The sequence below is a fragment of the Ceratosolen solmsi genome, unplaced genomic scaffold (assembly GCF_000503995.2).
Source record: "Ceratosolen solmsi marchali unplaced genomic scaffold, CerSol_1.0 scaffold1, whole genome shotgun sequence".
NCBI classification, from domain to species: domain Eukaryota; kingdom Metazoa; phylum Arthropoda; class Insecta; order Hymenoptera; family Agaonidae; genus Ceratosolen; species Ceratosolen solmsi.
The window spans coordinates 1,688,761-1,700,928 of NW_011948415.1; the positions used below are offsets into that span (position 1 = coordinate 1,688,761).

Genomic DNA, 12,168 nt, shown 5'->3' on the forward strand with positions numbered 1-12,168 from the left:
GGGGGGATGGCGCGGCGGGAGAGTGTATTCTGGCTAAATCGCGGGGCAGTAGCCAGATCTGACCTGATCTCTCACTCTCTCTCTCTCTCTCTCTCTCTCTCTGTGGGGGAGGGGGTAAGGCCCGCGAGGGGATGAGTGAGTGAGTGAGTGAGTGTGTGAGTGTGTGTGTGTGAGAGAGAGAGAGAGAGAGAGAGAGAGAGAGCAGTGGTTGTGGGTGGGGGCGTCGAGAAGGAAGTCGCCTTCCGCCCCGTCGCTCAAACGTTCTACCGTACGCCGGAATTTTCCTCGGCGATTACGGGTGCTTAATGCCGCGCTTTAACCGTTTGTCTCCCCGTGGAGGAATTAAAGCGACGTCGATGTAAACAGAATTTTTATTGTTCGATCGATCCGCCTCGCGCTATCGGCTTCGCTCGTTAAATCGCTTGCTTTACAATTTCAGCAAGTTATGAGCGCGCGCTCGCGACGGATAAGGTTATCACCTCGACTTTTGGCTTGCGACCGACGCCGCGACCTCTCATAATGCCTAAGCGCGACGGAGGAACGTTCCCTTCTCCGTTATCCGGCGTTTGACAGTGAGGGAGAGATCCGGATCGGGGCCCGAGATGAGGAAACGACGCGGTCGCGGACGCAACCCGGTTGCGATCGGGACACTTGGAAGCAGGGGACAGGTGATCCATGATGTAGTGGGGGTGAGAGTGGGAGTGAGATTGGGAGTTTGAGTGGGAACGGGAGAGGGTGGGGTAGAGAGAGAGAGAGAGAGAGAGAGAGAGCGAGAGAGAGAGAGAGAGAGAGCGAGTGAGATGGGAGCGAGAGAGGGGGTGAGGGGGTGTGGCAAAAAGGATGGCCTCGAGCGGCCCACGGGACGATGCGCCGCTTGTGGGATCCGTCGCTCGGTAAAAAATCCACGTATCCGGAGCGACGCGACGACGTCGACGACGGCGACGACAGGGTGGTCCGTCGCTCGCAGCACGCTCCCGTTTCCGACTCGATAAGAAATACGGCCTGGGAGCGCGAGCCTCGTCCCCTGCGAGGACGCACGCGACCACCCAGAATATTCTGTCACCAGCCGCGAGCCTCGGTGGCGGGAGGAGGACCCGGGCCTCGTAATTTGTTACCCACGAGTTCTCTCAGCCTCCCTCGGGTCCCTCCGCCCCAGCCTGTCGTTTTTCCATCCTCTTCTTTTGTTGGGTCTTTCCACTTAATGTGCCAGAGACAGCGCGTGAGGGATATAGAGAGTGAGAAATAGTGAGAACGGGAGAAGGGAGAGGTAAAGGACAAGGGCCTTCGAATATTTTGACAGTTCGTTGAAGAAAAGTTATCCAACTTGCTCGACCGACCTACGGGTTTTTATTTTTTTTCTTCTTTTTTTTTTCTTTTTCTTTTTTTTGTCTTCTTGATTTTTTCGTTTCGTTCCGTTTTGTTTTCTTTCTTGGTAAATGCACTTTTGCAGCAAGTGTTTTGACGTTGTTTGCGAGCCCTCATCACGCGCGAGATGTACACATTTGTACACAGAGTATTAAGCGTTCCTTTAAATGCTTCGTTATTGTACTTTTTTTTTTGTCTCTGTAATTTGTGAAAGGAATTTTAATGACTTATCCCTTGTATGAAAACGCAGAGAAAAATTACAGGTTAGATTCAACTTTAAATATCATGCGGATAATAAGATTGCCGGTGTAGAAAATGCGGCCTTGGTAGTTATTACATTACGCCTAGCATTTTCAAAAGTGCCTCTGCTTTCCGCGAATATTTAATTTCACGTCATTCAATGGACCTTTAACGCAATTATATCCGTTGTGCTATTGTAAATTCAATGTAAGGATTAAGTTGTTTCACGCGAACCATATTTGTCGGCTATTTTATCCACGTAGTTTACAAAACTCTTACCGATAATTTTATTTTACCCAGCTATAAGATGATATAAGAAATCGTGTTGATGAAAAATGCAAAACCTAATAGGATGATATTTTTATTTTGTAGCGCTGAATGATTATCGACGGGCCGACGGCTACTCGCTTACTGAATCTGCAAGTATCTCAATATCTCAATATTTTTTCGTTTCTATAAACATGATATTGGTAGTTAAATAGATTATCAGAATAATAATTGATTATGAGGCATAAGTGAGCACGAATTTATCTTAAAATTCATATAAATTTTACGTATAAGCTTCCGGAATACGTTATCAATACACATCGCATCAAGTATCCATATTTATCGACAGTTTGTATGTCAACTTAATTTAAAATTCATATCAACGTTTAAGTGAGAGTCAATCGAATGTTCGATATTTTTCGTTCTCTTTCTTTTGCAGTTCCTTCATATATATATATATATATATATATATATATATATATATATTTTCACCACAAAAATCTTGAATATTTTATATGTAAATTAAGTACCGAACAGATGAATATTCAGTAAACAATGTTTGACGATACTTTTCCAGTAGAATACCAATATTCTTTGTGTCGGATGTCTGTCTCTCTATAATCTCGATTAAATAATTTGATTTAATAGTCTTTATATATAAGAAGAATATAAATAATGTAAAAATTTAATTAATTACGGTATACAGGCAGTGCTAACTGGGATGTTCTATAATTATCATAGACTGTAAGAATTAAAAAATTATTAAAAAAAATTGTGTGTACCGTACGTAATAATGTTCATATTAATATATCGATAATCATGTAATATATATATATATATATATATATACACACACACACACACACACACAAATACTCAAAGATTATTCAAATTTAAATTGTAAATATATACATATTTCGAAATATCATTGTATACGTTATTTTTTATTTCTTTTTAATCTTTTTATTGCTTTTAACGAGTTGATCTTTCGTCGTCAAACAAAATTAAAAATAAGCTGTATAAGCTTGTCTCGTCTTTCTCCTCTATATTACCTAAGATGCTGAATATTGTTGCACGAGTGCTGCCTGCCAACGGACACACATACAATTGACCAAAAAATTCTTATACAAACGAGTATCGTTACTAACTATTACAGCATATTACTTTAGTAATGGGCAAAGCGGTTGGTCGCTAGGACGTGTAAAATTATTCGCTAAACATACAATTGCGAAACTCTAAATTGTTAATATTAAATAATGCGTATCCTTATCAATACCATAGGACGATGGCTGAACTATTATAAGATAATAAGTTGGCGATAATTTTACCGGGCCTCGCCACAGCTAACAAATTTCTTGGAATTTACGCAAGTCGCGATACTAAAGTAAACAAATGGAACAACAAGAGGTGAGCGTCGCATACGCGAGTGTTATATTATGAGTCAGAAGAGTAATAGAGACAGATAGGTGAGTAGGTAGGTATGTAGGTAGTAGGTAGGTAGATAGGTAGATAGGTTGGTAGGTATGTAGGTAGACTCACGGTGGTCGAGCGTCGGGCTGGTCGCGACGTAAGTGGCCCTGCTGCTGCATTCCAGGGCGATGTTGGCCGACGCATTGCCGGCGGCCGCAGCCAAACCCTGCAGGTGGTAATGCTCAAAGGACGGACCCTTGGGCGCCATGATGGCCGCGATGCTGAAGTCCGTCACCTTGTTGCTGCGCTCCCCCTTCGTCGGCATCCCGGACGACGGGGCGACACGGGCCACAGAGCAGACGTCGCGGCTCCTCGGCCTTTCAGCGGCTGCTCCCGGCTTTTGCCCCCGGGAGCTCCGCACCCGCGCACTCGTCACCCGGGCCGCAATCGCATGTATTTACCCTCGCGATGGCCCTCCTGAGCAGCTGCTGTCGTAACTCTGCAGCGAGCGCCGATGTCGATGTCGTTACCAATGCCGATGCCGATGCCGATGCCGATGCCGATGCCGATGCGAATGCGCGACTACCGCCGACTGCAAAATGACGATCGTCAGTGAGTCTTACGGAGGGAAAGTGCGCAAAACGGATCGCTAAAAAGCGCCGCGATATGTAGGGCCGTGGAGCAGCAACACACGACGCGTCTGCGCTCCCCGACTTCCCGAACTCCACTGGCCTCCTACTCCTCATCCTCCCACGATCGGCCTCCCCCCACCAAGAGCGCCTCGCCTCGGTGTACTCCCCTTCTCTCTCGCTCCCAGGCTGCCCCGCTCTCGACGTCGGGCTCGGTCGTCAGGGTCGGGGTGACGGCGATAAGGGGATGCGCGCGCACCCAAAGCCAAGAGCTCCGCCCAGCATAGACGGCGACCAGCCATAGGTCCGATCCCGTCCCTGACTGCGGGACAGTGGGTGGAGCTTCGGGACATCCGGCCGATGGGAGCACGCGGGCTTGGCCATTCGCCGGGGCGCCGGGGGCAGGACGAGGTTGCGCAGCGCCACCCCCCCCCATCCCGCAGGCGGCTTATCGAGACCGAGCCGCTGGCGCACGCTCGTGTGAGTCAGCCAGCGGCCGTCGCTGCAACGTGGATTGCTCGCCGTCTCTTCCCTCTCGCTCGCTCGATCGCGCTTTCTCTCTCTCTCTCTCTCTCTCTCTCCCCCGAACCACCCCGCCCCACCTGATCCAGAACCCCAGGCTATCGCACCGTCTACCAGTAACTTTACCCGCGTACGCGCTCGCCGAGGGGTGTGGGAAGCAAGCGGCGAACCGTCTTGCTCGCGCCGCGGCGAAAGAGATCGATCGGCGGCCCGTGCAAGCCCGTGTCGCTACCGCTGTATCTTCCTGCGGAAACTCGAAAGAGACGGAGAGAATAAAAGGGAGGGGTCGGCTGGGAGTAATGGTGGACACGCCAACGGAAGTATAAAGAATTAGTAGAACGGACAGCGGTTACGCGACGACGCGGGAGGCTGCCGAGGGGTTGACGCTGCAAGGAATGGAGAAAGTTGATCGGACAAGCGAGATGAGATTGCGTCGAGGGCCGAGGGGGGAGAGAGCCAAGAGCGAGAGTGGCGCTTAGGGTCAGCTACGATTTGGCGCGCGAGTGTCTCGAGGTTGAGTGAAGTAGAGTAGAGTTGAATAGGGGGTGGAGGATGAGCGGTTTAAGGAATGGGCGACGTATTGGAGGAAGAGAGAGAGAGAGAGAGAGAGAGAGAGAGAGAGAGAGAAAGAATTTTTTAAGAAGTAGCAAAAAGAGGCCCACTCACACAGCCTCCTGTCGTGGAAATATGAGAAAATTAAGTGGAAATTTCAAGTCGGGAAACAGTAGAGAGAGGGTTCGTATTTCAGGGATGTTGAAATGAGAACGAGGGTAAAAGAGTCGACAGCCAGATTTAGAGAGAGAGAGAGAGAGAGAGAGAGAGAGAGAGAGAGAGAGAGAGAAAGAGATAGTAGAGATGGGAGCAAATGCGTAAAGAAGAATTTGAGGAGAGGAACCATAGTGTGGAGAAAATGGAGTGAATGATAAAGGGGGAACAAGTGATGTTGGAGAGTTCGGCTGCAGCGTAAAAACTTGGTCGCTCGGGAAGCTGCGCTAACAGAGGTATTTTCGTCAATCCGTAGATTGGTAATCGGATGGTCACGGACCCATGGCCGATGGATAAGCCGCGGTATTTGGTCGAACTCCAACAATACGGCCGGCCTACATCGGGGTTAGAGTCGAGTTTGCACACACGTCCTAGAAAGATTGACAATGGAGGGGGACGAGAGATTACGATAGAGGATGATGGTGATTCTTTTTTAGCCTCGGATTACAGATGAGCTGCACTCCTTCGAAATATTAAGAAATAGATTATTCGCTTTTCTTTCGTTTAATTTTTTTCAACGGATAAATGTGCCAGCACGTCCTTCCACCCATAAAGAATGACGCTCCGCTGTCATTTCAGGATTTTGACTTTGAAATCTTTTACACTGGCATCTCTCATGCTCCCGGGCGCTATAGTAGTCTGCGTTTTGCGTCCAGGAATACGTAATAAATTATTAATGATTATTCATTAAGTGCTACATTATACAGTAGGATCGTTAAATGCGGCTTATAAAAATAAAAGATTTTTTTATTTTTAGAACGAAAGAGTCCCGATCTTTTGGTATAATGTCTTTTAGGCTCAAAGGTGTTTTGTTTCTTCAATTTTCATCGATAATGGATTTGAAACTCCAATTTGGGGAAAATAATGTAAAATCCTTAATCATTAACGAGAAGACGGAGATAACCCGGGGAAATTACGTTTGAAATTATACATCGTAGGACGTATGTATGTATTAACTGTCTATTTATCATTATTGCCTTACATTTTCTCATTATTAAACTTGATTTTAATTACGTTTGATATGTTTCGTATTCGAATCCACACCAATTGACATGACATTCGTATTACCAAGCACTGCTTAACCTTTTATCGCATTACGATGATTACGTGATTATGCGTCAGTTGGCGTTAGCGATTGAAAAATGTCTTCGCGATTCAAGTATCACCTTCGCTCCCAAAAAATACCCATACAATGAAAAGTCTTAAGACGATTTTGTAGACTATTCGAACAAATTTTCCAATCGAGCTCGACTTCCTTTGAATCGCAGCAATAAATTAACGCGTCACCACTATACATACAAATCGTACTCGGTAAAATACACATGTGTTAATCATAATATTAACGTTTCTATCGTAAATAATCGATGAATACGAGGGCGTAGGCAATAATATTTTATCCTTTAAGCTACGGGAAATCAATCACGAGCCCTTACAATACCAATGAATACGCCATCCACAATAGCAGTTTTTATCGATGAAGTATTTGCGAAGTAGGTTCGTTGTGAAAAGTCAAGCTTCAAGCCACAACGGCGACCGTCCGCATCGAGCGCTTCCCATCAAGATTGATTGCAAATAAAGAGGCTGTGACATAAGTGGGATAAATTCAAGGAGCTAACCCACTTGAGCGAACGAGCGAACGAGCGAACGGGCCTTGGCAAATGGCGCTTACGGCCGAACGCCGCATCACGTCTCATTTTCTCCACTTTGTGACTGAAAAATGATCGGGCAGTGGTAGCAATGTGCGCGGCACATCGCGTAGCGGTCCAGGGCCTTCTAAGCCTCGGCGCGGCAATCTTTCACGCTCAATTTGAGCGACCATTTGTCAAACTCCAGCGGCGCGATCCGCATCATCCGCAGCGCCTAATTCGGTGTATCGAAGAGAGGGAGATGGGGATTTTCGTGTCAGGGCCGGGCGTCCGCGTTAATTGGATTAACCGAGTGACCGGTGGAAAGCGTCGGTGGCCGATGCGCGTCCCCGAGGGGCCCCCGGACTTCCTTGGGAACCCAAATATTTTGGAGGCGGCGGCCGGTCCCACCACGACCGGAGCGTGAATAATCCATTTTACGACCTCGCCGTCGGGAAGACAGGTAGCCCCTTGGCTTTTGGGTCAGTGGCGTGAATGCGCGCACACACGCAGACACCCCTGAATAACCACCCCCGGCCACGCCAACTCCTACACACTCCAATGTTCCAGAAGGTGGGAGGTGGGGTGACAGGGGGGTACGCGTGTCCCGCTGACCCTTTCGCGGCCATAATTCAACCGAGAGTTATGGCGGCGGTAGACCGAGTGAATGAGCCTGAGAGAGAGAGAGAGAGAGAGAGAGAGAGAGAGAGTGAGTGAGTGAGAGGAGAGAGAGAGAGAGAGAGAATGAGCGAATGAATGAACGAGCGGGGGTGCGTGGAGTTGTGGCGGCGACGGATTGGGAGGGGGGAAAGTACGGGGCCCTATCGCAGCCCCGACGATTATCGTCGAGCTTTCGGCAGCTGCGGTCTCTGCGGATTATAAATTTCGCTCGGATTCACCCAGGATGGCCAACTACGGCTGGCTGTTTGTGTATTTACTGCGGGTTTTATATAAAAGGGGGGCGACCGAGAAATTATCGACCGTCGTAAAATTGATATCATCGAGTTGTAAAAGCGCTGGGCGTTCGGTAAGCGAGTGGCCAATCGTCTTCTGACTTGCCGACCTGGCCGCTCCTTCGCAATCTTCACGTCCGATTGGCGAGTGTTATGATCTACCGGATTGAATGCGAAAACGAACCTGGGAACGTGGCTAATTGGAGATAAAATAAAAATTATAAAAATAAATAGAGAGGGTCTCCAGGATTCTCGGTCCCGTTTTTTATTGCACTTATTAATCGACGTGTTTCGCAAAAACCAATTGCCTCCCCCCTTTTTCTCCGTTGCTGCAAATCCGAAATTAACACAATGTGGAAATGTCAAACTGGCTTCGCTCGCTCGCTCGCTCCTATACAGCCATACGTAATATTCTTGTATATCGTTAAGACGAGTCGTAATAATATTACTCGTCCTTAATTTGAGTCGGTCCGTTGCTTGCAAATAGATTTGTAAACGCGCGTACGCAAGCAGTGAGTGAAATTATTGCATTGGACTATGTGAGTTACACAAGAGTGTGCGTGAAAATAAATTAAAGTCAAGTACGCGTTTGTATAAACATTTCGCATAATGAAGAATCAATTCAGTCGCCTGTAAGAATAAATGATCGAATGCTCAGCATCGGCAGCCAAGCCTTTCAAAATCTCAAGACATATTTCATAATAATTTTACATCGCTAGGCCGTATCGATACTTCTTAGAAAGCCGTCTATTTTCTGTTATCATTCAAGATTAAGTGCTCAGAGACCAAAAAAGCATTGGTATTTCAATAGCAGAGTGAGCAACTAGGACAATATATATATATATATATATATATATATATAGAATAAAACACAAATACAAAAGAAGCTTAGATCCTAGCACAGGATTTCTAGTGGATAGACAAGTGGATGCGTCATCGCCACGTCCGTTTCGTACGAAATAAAAAGTAGTCGGTAAATGCTTTGAGTCTGTCGTCGAATTTTGACTGAATTTCAACGCAATACTTTTACGATGACTGCCAACTTTACAAATGAAATAGTTTTGTGGGTTTCGGCATTTCTTCATGCTGAACGCAAGTCTTGAAATTGTTGTGTAATTACCATTAAACTTGTCTATTAACAAAAAAAAAAAAAAAAAAAAAAAAAAAAAAAAAAAAAAAAAACAAAAAAAAAAAAAAAAGAAAAAGAAAAAAAACAAATAAAAGTATAAAATAGTTCGTACGATTAGAAAACAAATTAGCTACAAAAATATAATCTGCTCAATACGGGCTCGATCTACATGTTGATAAGTTATATTAGTGCCTATATTATAACTTTACGATAATATAATAATAATTGTTCGTTCAACGACTTATAACCAACACGCTAAACTACAAATATATGCTTGACTTTAGGCTAATTAACAGATGAATTGTAATAACAAAAATGCCCGTTTGAAAATATTTCCGTTGTGCGGAACAAAAACATTACTACTTTCATGATCTCGAGGTGATGTTTTTGTAACGTGACAGTATTTGTAACAGCACTCGACAAAAACTCTACTTTGTACGCTGCTTCGAAAATTTCTACATTTTTTACAACTATTTATTCGTTTATTTACATGTATATTTCACACACAATTAAATATATTTAAATTTATTATTTATCAGATATCATAATAGATTTTATATGTAATATGACGATCGATGATAACGAATGTAAATAAATGTAAGTCAAATGTAACTTCGGAAAATAATTTAAGTGGATGAAATCGAAAAATTGTGAAATATCAACAATAGAGTATTGATGAAAAGTGGCTTTCGCATTACCGCGACAACATGTTGGACAATTTCCTCGGGCGAGTATCCCATGCACATGTGATAATGATTGTGTGATTGTAACTTCACACTAAAAAACATACGATAATCTGTCTTATCCTTATTTATCCATGTAGACTTTCGTACATATTGCTCTAAGGACTAAGCAAAACAAAACAAACAAACAACAACAAACAACAAATAAATAAAATAATACAAAAACAAAGAAAACGATATTCCATAGGAAGCTGCAGTTTACCATTTGATGATTATTATTGTCCAAGAAAATATTTTTCTGACCATTACTCCGTGGTATTATTACATTCCTAAAAATACAAGCTTCTTTCGTCACAATAAGTTAAATAAAAACATTAGGCAGTAGGTGTAAATGTAAATTGTAGAGAACGCACAAAATCAGCCATATAATGAAGGCAATAAGAACCGTTAAAAAGCATCTCTATCAAGAGGCCTGGAGAAAGAAAGAGAAAGGAGGTGAAATAGAGGGGGAGCTTGGAGAGAAAGAGAAGGAGAAAAAGGGAGAGAGATATAGGGCGAGTCAGGCAGTACTTTAGGTAACGTTTAAGAACCCTCGGAGGTCTTCGGGAGATTTACGGCGTGTGTTTAGGCACTTCGGGGTCTCCGGCTTGGCTCCCCACCACTCAGCCTCCTTTATTATACTAATTTCTCTCGGGTACGTCAAAATATACTTCGACTTGACTTTCTCTCTCCTTCTCCCGACGTCATGATGCCCTCTGCGGTAAGGGAGACAACCGCAGAGCGGATTTTCCATCAGTGTACTCCCGCTTTCTTCTTCACCGAGCAGCGGCCCAGTGGATTTCTATTGGGCTCCGCGGGTGCCCCGGTAGTCGGGCGCATAAGGGCCCGTCTGATTTCATAAAATATATGAACCAGCGCACTCAGCGCTACTGCTTTCCCGCCTCTCCCTTTGTCCACCGAGGTTATACCAGGTAGAGCCCTCGTGTTGTGTCAAGTCGCGGTCACTGCAGTTGAAGAAGCAGACTCGGAACCGCCTAATCGACTATGAGCTACGAGCTTCGATTAAACGAGGCTCCAATTTCACATCTTGTCCCAGCTTCGTTGGAGGATTCAGTAACACTCGACTTCCAAGATTGTGGGATCTCGCTGTCATCATTAATGGATGAACGGCACTGCATTTGTAACGAAAATTCGTATGACTAATCTCATTCGATTGGTTAATTCGTTCTTGTAATAATATTTGTCGAATGTCCTAACTACGTAAGAAAGGGGAATTGGGACGTAAGACAAAGTGTTAATACAAACTCGTCCAACTTTAGTCAATAGCAGAAGATCTATCATAGCTGATGGATCAATTATGTCGCGTAGTTGTGTTTATTATCCGACTGCTGTTTAATCAAATACCCGATTTATAAAACGACACATTGTAGTAAAACGAATTACGGTTTCGTCGTCCATGCATTCGTTTAAGCTTGTCAACTTGTTCACAAATATTCGACAAAATAACTGAAAATAACAACATGTTTGTTTGTTTTCTCTCTCTCTCTCTCTCTCTCTCTCTCTCTCTCTCTCTTGTTGTTTGTTTGTTTGTTTGTTTTTTAAATATTTTCGGTACTCTCCGGATAGTAGCGGTTTCAAAATATCTCTTATAATGGCAATGTCCCAAACCATATACGAAACCCCAAGATCGGGCGACAATATTTGGCCAATAATCTTTTCAATGCAATAATGGCGCCTTTCTTTCAATTTTCTCTGGTAGAAATTCAGTATTTACGGCGTTGCTTGTATGCTTGATTGATATAGGATGATTATAAAAATTTCAATGAACTACACTACTGGTAGAAAAGTATTTTCACGTAATACCTTTCAAACACCCATCAAAACTGTCATAAATTGTTATTGGCATTGCGGAAAGTGGTAGTTGAAAATCATAAATTTTCCCGAAATAGGGGCCAAATGCGCAGAGTTGGATACTCTCTAAATCAGATGTTTACAATTCACCACAGTTGTTTCAACAGCCGTTACGAGAAAAAGTGGAAATTTTATGAAAAGCCGTAGAAACTAGCATAAAACAAAAAAAAAAACATCGTCATCTGCAAAAATCAGGATTTTCTTTTGAAGTTTTTGAGAAAGAAAAATTTACAGTTCCAACAACCAAAGCGTACGTTTCTATCTCGTCGCTGTAGATCCTCCCCTCACTTTCTATTATTCAATAGATCAATAAGCTCTATTTTACATAGATCAAAGTAGCATGAAATATATCTACGAGGACAATAGTCGCTTGCCCTACACAAAAACTTTTTCCAACTTTGTATTCTTTCTATATGAGCGTCGACGGCCTCCAAAAATAAAAATGCAAATTATTTTCATCGTTTAAGTTTCCTCATTCAATATAATGCTATTTAAAATAATATTAAACAAGCAGCCGTGAAAAATGGAAAAGTCATTTAAATATTTATCATATTATAATAATTTTTCAATATTTGGTCTTACAATAAACTAAATCGTACACTCTATTCTATTTATTGATTTATGAAAATGTCTTCATATTATTTTTCTTATTCTTTTCTATTATTACCC

At 43.6% G+C, this 12,168-nt stretch overlaps 1 protein-coding gene across 1 annotated transcript in view; it reads right to left on the bottom strand.

Annotated features, from left to right (window-relative positions):
* Positions 1-3,837, bottom strand: part of LOC105368544 (T-box transcription factor TBX20) — a 60,960-nt gene extending 57,123 nt beyond the window's left edge. Inside the window, exon 1 of the mRNA XM_011507567.1 lies at positions 3,412-3,837. Coding sequence (XP_011505869.1) covers positions 3,412-3,607 — 196 coding nt within the window. The 5' untranslated portion in view covers positions 3,608-3,837. The remainder of the gene's footprint in view (positions 1-3,411) is intronic.
* Positions 3,838-12,168: the final 8,331 nt, after the last annotated feature.